Raw genomic sequence first — 13,773 nt, 5'->3', positions numbered from 1 at the left:
AAGCATTTCATAATGCTTTCATAATAATGGTTTCATTAAAAAAAAAAAAGATTCTAATGAAGGATAGAACATACTAGCTAAACCCGCACAGAGCATCTGTGCAGTAGTGCACTGAGTCTGTGGCATCCCCTCTTCCCCCCACCCTCTCGCTCGCCCTCTTCCCCACCACTTTCTAACTCGTTCTCTCCTTCCCACCACTCTCTCGCTTGCTCTCTCCCCCCCATTCTCCCCACCTCTTGCTCGTTCTCTCCTCCCTTCCACACGCGCACGCGCTCTCCCCCACCACTCTCTTGCTCATTCTCTCCTCCCCACCACTCTCGCTCACTATTCCCACCATGCTCTCTCGCTTGCTCTCTCCCTGCCACCACTCTTGCTCATGCTCTCTCCCTCCACCACTCTCTCGCTCTCCTCCCCACCGCACTCACCCAATTCTGGCTGTCTTCCTTTCTTCCTCCTTTCGCCCAACTCTTGCTGTCCTCCTTTCTTCCTCCCCCCCCTGACTCTGCCTTTCCTCCTTTTCCCCTTCTTTCCTCACAACTCTGCCTTTCCTCCTTCCTTCCCCCCAACTCTGCATTTCCTCCTTTTGTCGTACACCCCTCTTCCCCCCACTTCAGCCCCTTCTCCCTGACTCTCCCCCAGGGCATCTCTGATGCCAGCCCGGCTTGCCCCCTCCCCACTGCCGCCTCACCACCCACAGTCAGGAACCGCCGCCTCCTGACCCCGGCAGGTGCGTAAGGTCCGCACGGCCGCCTCCTTGCTGTGGCCGGGACTACCGGCGCCTCTGCCGCTGCCTCCTAACTCCCACCCCGAGTTTTCCCTCGGTTGCTTTCCCTCTGCTCGGTCCAGCAGCAGCCTCTCCTGCAGGCCTCGACCTCTGGAACAAACTACCCCTCCCTCTCTCTCTCCGTCGTTCGCTGCCCTCTCTGTCCGATTTCTCCTTTCCAATCTGTCTTTCCTCCTTTCTGCCTCCATCCTCTGCCCCCCGACTCTACCGATTTCTGCCTTCCTCCCTCACTGCCGCTCCCTCCCAGGCAATGGTTCCAGGCATCCAGACGCATCTGGACGTAGTTCTCTTTCGGGTCGGCCGTAAGAAAATTATAGATAGATAGATAGATAGATAGATAGATAGATAGATAGATACCACTAAGGTACTTCAACTGGTTAACAGCAAAGGCAATTCATAGTGGCTGGCATCCTAATGCTGCATGTGCACTTCTAACCCCAACAGCATGCTTGTAGCATTAGCTCCTGTGCTTCCAAGGCATGGGCATTCTTGCACAAAAGCCAACTATTTTTGGTACTTGCCCCATCCCCTGAGACCAGGGGTGTGTGTCTGCTGTAAAAGAGTGCTTCCAGAGCTCAAGGAGAGCGCCAAAATTAGTTGCGCTCTTGCACAAGAGCACAAGCACTTTGTAAGTGCAGGGGCTAGCACGAGGTGCCATTGCCAGAAGCATACACGCAACATTAGTCAAGATGTCAGCCACTAAGTAGATTGAAGCTGGCTAAAGCAACATACGTGTTTTACACAATGTGTAAATGATTTTTAAAAGCAGAGCTGTAAGTTTAGGAAACTTGAGTTTAGAATTTGAGCAAGAAGCTAAAACATATTTCTCCCAGTATTTGAGATGAATTATATTATGACTCTGAGGGCCATGGTGAATTTTCATATTTACATGTAGTAAATACGCACTCTCTGGGACAAATTTATTTGGGAATTGTCCACCTATGTGAAAGAAACAACTTATTTTCTTAGAATCTCAGAGTATTCACAAGAGCTAAGAAATTGTGAGAGAATTACAAAGTTGTAAATTACCTGAAATTCTAAAAAAAATTTATTTAAAAAAGTTTCTTGATTCTGGGTCTTTTTAACATTTATTGCTACAAGTATTCAAATTATCAGTGAAACCTTGGGGGGGAGGGGAGAATTGGAAGCTAATGGATATTGGAAAATATCCAATGTCTATTTCACAGATCTGGCAATATACTGAGGATTATTTTCCCAACAAAAAAATATTTCCCAGGAACCTGCCTGTATTTTAACAACTGTCGTTTTTGAAAAATGGCCACAAAATACTTCCCTCAACAATTTAGTCTGCTATTCCTTCAAGATTACCAGTTGACTAATAAGTGCATAATCATATATCTATTTCCAAAATAGCTGGAATTGTTATGATGGATGCATCAGCGGTCCATCTGCAGGCAAGAAGGTGGTACTGGCAGAATCTGGGCCACTCACAGATACACTGATTTCACAAAAGTCTGAAGAAGAAGAAAAACCCATAAGGGGGCCAAAAAATCTCAAAACTGCCCCACTGTAACTCAATGGTGCGGAATGTTCACTTAAGAGACAACAAGCTGGATGGAGCTTATAGAACTCAGTGGCAAAGAGGAGGAAGAAGGGCTTGAACAAAAAGAGCAGCAAATTTCTCATCTTAAAGAATATTCCCTGAAGACAGTCCACAACCCCTTCAGCTTTCGAGAGGGAAAGGTGTCCAAAACTTTTTGTTTTCTCACCAGTCACGTCATAGCTCTGTGTTTCTGACAGGGAAGGTGTAGGATACATTTAAGCTCTTGGTGTGTGGGGATAACTGCCCCAAAATAACATAAAGGCAACTGGATATGTGTGAACTCTCTTGGACAATGGAGGGGGAAGTTGTACACTGAATCTCTTAATGTCCTAATCATTGTGTGGTGTGTATGTGTGTGTGTGCGTGCACGCACACACAGAGCTAACAACACTGACCATTAGATATCACCTATTTCTATTTCACAGTCCCTTTCCCTACTGACAACCTCAGCAAATATGGATGAAAACGTTACACTGACCCCCTCACCAGCCATTACATGCATCAAACTTTAAGGCTGGATGAAAAGTTGTGGGGACTGAGCAACCAGTGCTACCCCCTGCCTACACCTAGAAATAAGAAAAAAAAATTGCATATGAAGAAAGACTCAAGTTACAGTAGCTAAACATCTTTGTTGCTATCTCTTGTTTTTTTCATCATGCTCAGCCACAAGCTTAACTAACACATGTTGGATATACTGCAACATTTTGTAGTGAGTCCATACTTGTTTAATTTTATTTCATGTATTAACTCAGCCTGTTCCATGAAGCCAGTTCAGATGTAATAGGGAGCCAGGCTTACATCTCTAACTACTTCATCTGTGCCTTGATAGCACATGTTCTTCTCTCACCAATACTCAACCTTGGATTCAGATTATAGTCTATTTTGGAAACCTGGTTAGAATAACCCAGGATTAGTAATCCTGGCTTGTTCTGAACCAGAATAAGAAGTAGATTTCTTGCAACTTGAATATGTTCCTGAGGCTTTGAGACATCACATAAAGGCAAGATTTAATCCTGTTTTATATTTGAACTGGCCCATAGTGTAGTTTATATTTTGAATGTATATTTTGCTATGGACATTGCTAGCCTGTGTACAGAAAAGAATTATGTGCCAAAGGAAACTTCTTGCAATTGGCTTCACAAAGTGATACACATACCGTGCTTGCTAGGATTCTGGTCAAGTGGAGAAGCAGCACTGGAGAGATTATCCATTGAGTTGGGGTGTGTCCACTGAGGAAGGCGAGATTGGGACTGAGAAGTGTCCTTTACTGACAAACCACCAGGAATGTCCATGCTGTTTACATTCATGTTTGGGTTCAGTCCAGCTAAGAGTAAGCAGACAACTAGTTATACTTCCTTAATTTCCGATTCTTATTATTTAACCACATGTTAGTTGTCAGGTTCCAAGCCTAAATTACAAACTAAGCTTTAACTTCTATAGGCAAAGTCAAACACTGATGAGAAAAAAGATTAAGATCACAATAGGAGATGGGAGGGGGGAGAATCAAATGTTGTAAGCCATCCAAATTAGTGGTCATCGCCACATTTTCCATAAGCCAATTAAAAGTATTAGAAAGTTTTTTAAGATCATGAGAGTTAAGGTTCTTACAATTTTTACTTGTGTTCTAAAAAGTTTGGAATTGCAAATCCAGATATTCACCTTAATTTCCATGCTATGTAAGTAGTGGAGATTTTGAACAGCCTCGTATATTATGTTATAGTTATATAGTACAATATAAATAGTAAGCAAAACTGTTATAATAGCAGTAAATATAATTATTTACTTATATTAAAAACAAGTATAATTACTACTTTTATACTGCAATTATTTACATTTTAAAAGTAGGTCCTTAAATAAGCTGGACATACCAAGGGGATAAGGAGCAAAGGTGTTCGGTGAAGACTGTTGCTCTTTGGTCTGCAGGTCAGATAGGCTAGGAGCCTGGGGATGGGGTGAAAAGTTATCCATGGCTGATTTGCCTGCAGAGGGGTGCAAAGATAGATGTGGAGGGGGTGGCTGCTGCTTCATAAGCAGGGCCTGAGCCAGCTGGCGCTGGTGCTGCTGGATCTGCTGCTGCATGTTATTGATTGTACGTGCAACCTGGTAACAAGAAAGCAATGAAAAATGTCACTAAACAATAGATGGAACACACTCTCCTGAACACACTCTCCTGACATATAGCAGCCAATGAAATTTATTTTATTTATTGTTAAATTTGTATACTGCCTGTCATTAAAACAATCCCAAGGCAGTTCACATAGAAGAATTAAAACAAGACTATAAAAAATACACAAAATATTAAGCTAAAAAATAAAAACAGAGTTCTAACTAAAAAGATTTTAAAATGCATGCCTAAAATAACCATACAAAATACAAAGAAGCAGCAGAGGAGACAATCACATAAAAGCCTGGGTAAAAAGCCAAGTTTTCACATGCTTTCTAACAGCCATGATGGAGACCAAGGAGCAAATCGCTTCCTCCGCTATGCTCTGGAGAGCATTCAAGAGTCTGGGCGCAGCAACAGAGAAGGCCCTGTCCCACATGGACAATAGCCGAGCCTCCCTCATTGTCGGCACCGAGAGCAGAGCCCCCTCAGATGACCTCGTTAAACGTTCAGCAACCTTTGGGAGCAGGCAGTCCCTCAGGTATCCAGGGCCCAAACCATTAAGGGCTTTAAAGGTCAAAACCAGCATCTTGAACTGGACCCAGAAACAAACTGGCAGTCAGTGCAACTCTTTCAAAATGGGTGTGATGTGATCCCAACGGGCAGATCCAGATAAAATCCTAGCTGCTGCATTTTGCACTAGCTGCAGTTTCCAAATAGTCTTCAAGGGCAGCTCCACACAGAGCGCATTACAGTAATCCAGCTGTGACATGACTAAGGCATGGGTAACTGTGGCCAGATCTGCCTTCTGGAGAAAGGGACACAGCTGGTGCACTTGCCAAAGCCGTGCAAAAGCACCCCAGGCCACTGCCTTCATCTGAGCTTCCAAAAGCAGAGCTGGGTCCAGCAATACCCCCAAACTGCATACTTGCTCCTTCAAGGGGAGTGCAACCCCATCCAGAACGGATGGAATCTCCTCATTAATGTGAACTCAATGAATTAAGAAGCAGACAGGCTCCAAACAAGCCAGGGAATGGAAGCTGAAGTCTGACACTCCAGTTAATAATTTATATCTGCATAAAAAGCATGCGACACTGTAGGTTTACTTCATGAACAATTCTTTTCATGTAATATACTTGATTCCTTATGTTTGTAACTGAGTCAGCCATTTAAACCTACTTGCTGCTCCTGTTGTCTGATGGGTCCGGAAACATTACGCTGAGCCTGTAGCATCTGCTGCTGGATTTGTAAACGTTGGTAAGCCTGCAAGGTGAAAACAAGGGACGTCTAAGGTCACAAAGTGAGAGAGGGCGATCACACTCAGTGGAGCCACACTGAACAAGGTATGAAACAAATGCAAGTTTCAAATATTTTGTTTCCTTTACAATAATAATGGTAGTAAAGTGTTTTTTCATCCTACAGTTTAAATGAATTTCATAAAGCAACTGATCCCCTAAAGCGTCCAAGAATCTTACACACACTTAGTAACACAATTATATTTAGCTACCATAAATAGACTCATAAGCCAGCTCAAACACAGGATGCAAACAATGATTGATCAATTAAAGCTGGAAGCAAGCTTTTTAAAATGCAAAAAGGAAAACCATACAGTAAAAGGCAGGGATTTACTCTTGGCCAAGAAGATGTGAACTCTGAGGCGCAATGGAATACTCATGATAATTCCCCTTTTACTTTTTGTGTATAATGATAAGGGGCAGGGGGACAGGTTGCTCACATGTAATGTATGTATACTTTTAAGCACAGCCCTTCCAAAATTTGCCACTGCTGCCGCAGAGCAAAAGTCTAAAGCATAGTGCTTCACAAAAGTCTGATCCAAGGTCCAGGTTGCTGCCATAAAGATATCCCTGTATTTTATTTCTGACAGATGGGCTGCCGACGTAGCATATGCTGTTGTGGAATGGGCCTTAATTGCTTTTGGTGGATCTACCTTTTGTATCTTGTAGGCCAAGTAAATCATTTCTACTAGACAATGTGTGAGACGCCTAGATGGAGTGCAGCCTTTTTGTTCAGTCTTGTAACAAACAATCTCTTTGTTTTTTTGTAAACATTAGTCCACTTTAAGTAGAACAAAATTGCACGGCTTACATCCAGACAGTGCAGGGCCCTTTCTAGAGATGTGGAAGGCTCCCTAAAACACATTTGCGAGTACCATGTCCTGGTTCAAGTGAAACTTTGACACAATCTTAGTGCTCATCTTGCACTTGTGACGGCTACAAGGAATACAGTCTTTAGAGTCACTAGCTTAAGTGAATTTGTCGTCATAGGTTCAAATGGTTTCTCAGTTAAAACTGCTTGCAGCATGGGTTGGGGGGCTGACTGGCTTCTGTGTCCTAACCGCTGCTTTTGAACTGTTGGCGGGTGGGGGCTGATGGCTGCTGTGTCTTCACAGCATTTTGGAGGTGGTAGAGTTGCAGTTGAGCAAAGAGAGATTGGGAGCGGTGGAGGTGAGAGTGATGGAAATTGGGGGCTGAAACTGTGGGAGGCTGTATGGCTGCTGTGTCTTCACCGTTGCTTTTGCACAGTTTGCTGCTGGTGGGAGCCTGCATGGGTTGGGGGGCTGTATGGCTGCTATTTCTTCACTGCTGTTTTTGCAATGCTTTTTAGGGTAAGGTAGAGAAGCAGAGTTGGGAGAGAGAGGTGCAGTGCTGAAAAACGGGTCTAAAGTGTGCAGGCAAGGGAAAGGAGGAAGTGGTGGCAAAGCAGGCAAGGAATGTGATATCCCTGGAGGAAAAGATCAAAATCTTCGACTGCCTGAGGGAGGGCCAGAGCAACACTGTGGTTGGGAGATTGTTTGGAGTCAACGAATTGACCATCTGCAGCATAAAGAAAAATGAGGATGCCATCAAAGGCAGTGTTGTTAGTGGGACCCAGTCCGCCCTGAAAGTCTCCCACATGCCGTGGGACCCAAAGTAGAGAAAATGGAGAAGGCCCTGAACATATGGATGGAGGACCAGGCACAGAAGAAGGTCCCTCTCAGCACCCGCATGATCATGATCAAGGCGTGGTGGATCTACCGGCACCTGGTGGAGAGTTCTGGAGAGGGAGACCCCGAGAAGTTTCAAGCCAGCAAGGGCTGGTCTGAATAAGAAGCGCTTCAATCTGCACAACATGAAGCTTGTTGGGGAGATTGCCTCTGCGGATCATGAGGCTGCAGCCGCTTTTCCTGCTGAGCTGAAGAGGTTGATTGAGGAGAAGGGCTATGTGCCGGACCAGGTGTTCAACATGGATGAGACTGGACTCTTCTGGAAGAGGATACCTAACCACACCTTCCTTGCTAAGGAGGAGAGAAGAGCTCCAGGATTCAAGACCGTGAAGGGCAGGTGGCCTCATGGTCATGCCCATGCTGGTTTACTGGTCCAAGAATCCACAGGCATTGAAAGGCAAGAACATGAACCACCTCCCTGTGTTCTGGGTTGCGAACCAGAAGGTCTGGGTAACGTGCTCCATCTTCATGTCTTAGTTTAATGACTGCTTTGTGCATGAAGTGGAGCACTACCTAAGAGATTAAAACCTGGCCTTCAAGGCGCTGCTGCTCTTGGACAATGCCCCAGGGCATCCTCTGGACTTGATGCTTGCACTGATGCCTCTGAACACCACATCGCTCATCCAGCCGATGGACCAAGGCATAATCCAGGCTTTCAAGAGCTAGTACACCAGGCAGAACTTTGAGCACATTGCCAAACTGATGAATGCAGACCCCAACCTGACTCTTAAGGAAGCCTGGAAGGGCTACAACATCACCCATGCTTTTACCATCATCGAGAGGGCGATGGATGAGGTCAGGAGCAGCATCCTGAATGCCTGTTGGAAGAAGGTGTGGAAGGAGGCTGTGAGGAACAATACTGCTGTTGCAGCTGCGGAGAGTCAGGAGGATAGTATAGTGGCTTTTGCCAGGCGACTTGGCAGCAAAGGCTTTGGGGACATCAAGGTGGCTGAAGCTGCTGCGCTCTTGAAGTCACACTCTGAGGAGCTCACAGAGAAAGACCTTGAGGCCCTGATTGAATCCTCCAGTGATCAGGAAGAAACTGGTGAAGAAGAGGAAGACTGCAGGGCCACAGCAAAGTTGACACTGGAGAAGCATGCATTGGAGCTGGCAGATGAGACAGTGGACATGGACCACTTCATGTAGTGCAACTTGGCATTCAGGCGAGGACTGAATTACCTGGTCTGGCCCTACACAGAGGTCCAAAAACACCTCCAGAAGAAGATGGACACAGGCACAGCCTACCCTCCTGAGCTTCTTCAAGAGAGCACAGCCTGGCACTTCAGAGCAGCCTGGCACTTCAGGGAGCACCTGTGAAGTGCCTGCAAAAGAGGGCACATCATCGTCGATGGAAGAGGAGGTTGCTACTCCTCTTTCCCTTAAAAATCCCCCGAGCCACCCCTCCTCTCCCTACTCCACTCCTCCCACAGCTCCCTTCCTCCCACCACATCCCTCCTACCCATCCTCCTTAGCATCCTGACCATCTACATGGCTGTCAGGTAGGAAAAGTTTCTTTTCTGTGGAATCCTGGTGACTTTAGAGTGCATTGGAGGGTTTTTTTTTTGGGGGGGGGGGTTTCAAGGATTTCCATGGGGCTCAATCTGCTCATTCCACTTGGTGACTCTTGGCAACCCTTGCTATCTCATGGTGACCCTTGCAGGCTGGTGACTTTAAAGTGCATTGGAGAGATTTTTTTTTGGCGGGCAGGGTGGGGTTCAGTGAGTTCTAAGATTTCCAATCTGCTCATCTCCTGTTGAGTTTTGGTGATTTTAGGATTGTTTTTAAAAAGATTTTTTCCTTTTGTGTGTGTGTGCTTTCACGGTCGCAGTTCCTCTACCCCCACCCCCCCATTGACTATAATGCCTCACTAACTGAATTTGCCAACCGCGAGGTTTTCACGGAACAGAACCTTCCTGGTTGGTGAGGGACATCTGTATTTAGCATTATGTTATCTAATAACCTATCCTCCATCTGTGAAGTTCAGAGTACTTAAGTTTGGATGTAGAAGCTGCCCCCTTTCTTGACTTAGTAGGTCGGGTCACAATGGTAGGCTGTAGTTCTTTCCTGACAGTCTGAGCAGCTGAGGAACCCATGGCTGTCTTGGCCACCATGGTGATAAGAATGCACCTTGACTTGTCCTGCAGGAGCTTTGCAACAACTTTGTTTAGCAGAGGATACGGAGGAAAAAAATAAAATAAACGTTTGAGTCCACTGGTACTGAAAAGCATCTCTCTTGGAATGACTGCCCAGGCCTACGCTTGAGCAATACTGTTTGCACTTCCTGTTGTCCTTTGTATCAAACAGATCTACAGTTGGCAATCCCCATAACTGAAAAATCTCTTGCAGAAGGCAATGGTTCATCTCCCACTTGTGCTATTGCAGCAGAATCTGTGTTCTGCTCAACGCATCCGCCAGTGTGTTGTCTATGCCCTTTATGTGGATTGCCACCATGTATTTTGCACGATGCACCAATTCCACATTTGTAGACTCAACTGGCAAAAGGTTCTTGACACTGTTCCTCCCTGCTTGTTTATACAAACTATGGCACAGGTGTTGTCCATTTGGATCTGCAGTACCTGACCCGTCAGACACCTCTGAAATGACTGTAGTGCTCTGTAAACAGCAAGCAGTTCCAGAAAATGTATCTGTTATGTCTACTGTTGTGCAGTCCACAGACCCTGCACCTGGAGTTTAGACCCATCCTATCATGGAAGCATCCATAGTCATTGTCACTATAGGCACAAGTGTTCTGAAGGGCATCCCCTGTAGAAGATTCCCTCTGCGTGTCCACCAAAGCAACAAACTCCGAAGCTCCTCTGGAACACATAGTATTAAGTTCTAGCTCTCTACATTGGAGCAGAACGCTGACAGGTACCACAATTGCATCCTTCTCATATGTAGTTTTGCATACTGCACTATTGTAATGCAAGAAGCCATCGGGCCCAGCAGCACTCGTATGGTACGTGCCTTTTAGCAGGGCTTTGTTAATATAATCTTTATCAACTGCAGCATTTGTTCTTAATGGTTTTCTGGCAAGAATGCCCTTTGTTGGTCCATATCCAGCACTGCCTCTATATACTGTAGTCCTTTGACTGGCTCTAGGTGAGACTTCCCCCAGTTGACTTGGATTCCTAGGTCGTCTAGCAGGTTGGTTACACATGTTATCTGTAACAGTAACTGTTCTCGTTTGGCAGAGATCAGCCAGTCGTCAAGAAATGGAAATATGGTCAGGCTCTGGGTCCGGAGATATGCCATGATCACCGCAATACATTTCGTAAACACCACTGGATGTGTTGCCAGTCCGAAGGGCAGCACACTGTACTGATAAACTCTGGTACCTACTGTAAACCGCAGATACTTCCTGAGATTCCCCTGTATGCCAATGTGAAAATAAGTGTCCTTTAGGTCCAACGTCACAATCCATTCCTTCCCATACAGAAGTGGAAGGATAGCTTGAAATGTTATCTTACAAAAAACTTTCTCACATTGGCATACAGGTTTAGCCAGCAAACTATCCATTATTGGGTGGATCCCCCAATCCTGCTTCGGGATCTGGGAATAGTGGGAATAAAATCTGGCTCGGCTGCACGCCCATTGTACCGAAAATATTGCTTCCTTCTCCTACAGCATCTGGACCTCCTTCATCAGCACCGGTGTCACAGGAGTGTACTTCACCCCCAAACAAACTGGCAGAGTAATGAATTCTATAGCATAGCCAGTGTGGACAATTTTCAAGACCCACTGATCTGATGTTATGGGGTGCCATGCTTGTGCATCACTTGCCAGTTTGATGTTGTTCCTGGCATGTGCCAGTTTGATGGTTTTCCCGGCAGTGATGTTTGTTGTAGTCAGCATGTTGTTGATTGCTGTTGGTTGTACAATTGGGCTTGCTGGATGATCAAAGACGTTGCTTGGCCAGTTGTGTGGTGTTGCATCCCCACTTGATTTCCTTTATTTTTAGCATTATATGGTTTTCTGTTAAACCTCTGGAAAGGCCTTCTATAGTCTTTCCGGTCACTCTGGCGATAAGAATTCGGTTTGCAAGTGTAAGGCTGATATGTGTTCATGTACTTGGGTGTTGTTTATTTATTTTATTATTTATTTATTTATTTATTTATCAAATTTGTATATCGCCCCAAACTTTTGTCTCTGGGCAGTTTACAATAACATAAAACCAGTTAAAAACCTATACAAAAACTTAAAAACAATTTAACAATTTAAAAATAACCAGAAATTAAAACCCAAAAATATTAGGAAGCTGAGAAAGCTTGGGCGAAAAGATGGGTTTTCAGGTGTTTTTTGAAAATTGCCAGAGATGGGAAGGATTGTATCACAGCAGGGAGAGCATTCCACAATCTCGGGGCAGTGACCAAGAAGGCCCATCTCTGTATAGCCACCAAATAAGTTGGTGGTAACTGGAGACGGACCTCCTCAGATGACCTCAATGGGCGGTGGGGCTTGTAATGAAGAAGACGGTCACTTAAATACCCAGGGCCTAAGCCGTTTAGGGCTTTGTAAGTTATAATTAATACTTTGTATTTTGTCTGGGAATCTATTGGCAGCCAGTGTAACTCCATCAGTAAAGGAGTAACATGGTCTCTCCGAGATGACCCAGAGACCAACCTGGCTGCCGCGTTTTGAACCAACTGAAGTTTCTGGACTACATACAAAGGCAGCCCCACGTAGAGCGCATTACAGAAGCCAAGTCTGGAGGTTACCAACAGATGTACCACTGTTTTGAGGTCATTGATCTCGAGAAACGGGCGCAGCTGGAATATCAGCCAGAACTGATAGAAAGCACCCCTGGCCACCGCCTCAACCTGAGAAACCAGGGAGAGGTGTGAATCCAGAAGTACTCCCAGACTGTGAACCTGTTCCTTTTGGGTAAGTGTGACCCCATCTAGAACAGGCAGATCAAATCGTCTCTAGAGTTCTGACCCCGCACAATAAGTACCTCCGTCTTATCTGGATTCAGCTTCAGTTTACTCTCCCTCATCCAGCCCATTACTGCTTCCAGGCAGGCATTTAGGGAGGATATGCCAGCTCCTGAAGAAGTTGACATGGAGAAGTAGATCTGGGTGTCATCAGCGTACTGGTAACACCCAGCTCCACTTGTTGAAGTGAACGTTTTGGCAGTGTACTTTGATTTCTTCCACTTTTCTATAGTGGAGTCTGTTTCTTCACAAAAGAGCCCCTTGTCATCCAATGGCAAGGCCTCTATCTTGTTCTGCATATTCTGTTGAAGGCCTGTTGAATGCAACCCTGTGTATCTCCTAATTGTGATTGCAGATGTCAACGTGTGTGATTCTAACTCAGCCAGATGTTTAGCATTACTAAATTGTTGTTGAGTTACAATTGCTGCAAATGTTTCCTCAAATTTCTTTTGGAAATCTTTTCTCACCTAAGTAGAGAGATTCCCACAAAGAATATGTATACTTGGACAAGCATGCCACATAATTCGCTATTTTTAGCGAAAGGCATGCTGTGGCATAGCTCCACCATCCTATAACATATAATTTGTGCCCTCCTTATCTGGTGTTGTGTGTCATCTACCACTTTTGGAGGATGAGGCGCAATCAATTACAAGAGAGTTTGTATGTATGTATGTATGTATTTATTTATTCATTCAGTTTCTATACCGCCCTTCCAAAAATGGCTCAGGGTGGTTTACACAAGAGAAATAACAAATAAATAAGATAAGATGGTATAGACATCAACAACTGTCACTGGAGGTACTGTGCTGCGGGTGGACAGGGCCAGTTAGGCACTGGGTGCTTCAGAAGATACTCATTTTCTTCCTCCTGCACCCTGTACAGTGTCTTTAATCTCTTCAAGGTTGGAGTGGACATCTGGATCACCTCCCAGGCTGATTTCGCCACTTTTGTGATCACGGGCAGCATAGGTAGATATACTGGTTGTGCTGCTGATGCCTTTTTCATAAAGTTATATACTAGGTCATCTAAATCACTTTTATCTTTTGTTTCAAATCCAGGCCCAGCACCAAAGCCATCTCAGAAATTTGCTGATGGTAAGAGTGCACCTTCTCCATTGGGGAGATCGACAGAGTGCTCAGCATATTTTGACTGGGGTCTGAGTTGCGCCCCATGGACTCACTCTCTGAGGATTCGGATTCATAATCCTCTTCCAAAGAAGCTGGCACATCTGTCTATGTTCCTGACCACATGTCTGACCTTGAAGAAATTCCTGGGCGGGTGACTTTAGATGGGGAAACCAGCCCTATGGTAGATTTTATTTATTTATATTTATTTATTGTTGAATTTATATACCGCCTTTCATTAAAAACAATCTCAAGGCGG

At 45.0% G+C, this 13,773-nt stretch overlaps 1 protein-coding gene across 11 annotated transcripts in view; it reads right to left on the bottom strand.

Moving 5' to 3' along the window:
• The window catches only part of TNRC6C (trinucleotide repeat containing adaptor 6C), an 814,117-nt gene that overhangs the window by 28,198 nt on the left and 772,146 nt on the right, over nt 1-13,773 (bottom strand). For all 11 annotated transcript variants that reach the window (XM_053303814.1, XM_053303817.1, XM_053303815.1 and 8 more), the window contains 3 exons: nt 5,632-5,715; nt 4,217-4,448; nt 3,505-3,672 (listed from right to left, as the gene is read on the bottom strand). In XM_053303814.1, the coding sequence (XP_053159789.1) occupies nt 3,505-3,672; nt 4,217-4,448; nt 5,632-5,715 (484 nt within the window). The remainder of the gene's footprint in view (nt 1-3,504; nt 3,673-4,216; nt 4,449-5,631; nt 5,716-13,773) is intronic.

This window comes from Hemicordylus capensis, chromosome 2 (assembly GCF_027244095.1).
Source record: "Hemicordylus capensis ecotype Gifberg chromosome 2, rHemCap1.1.pri, whole genome shotgun sequence".
In the NCBI taxonomy this organism is placed as follows: Eukaryota; Metazoa; Chordata; class Lepidosauria; order Squamata; family Cordylidae; genus Hemicordylus; species Hemicordylus capensis.
The sequence above is the reverse complement of the archived record's forward strand: the minus strand, read 5'-3'. Positions and strand labels throughout refer to the sequence as shown.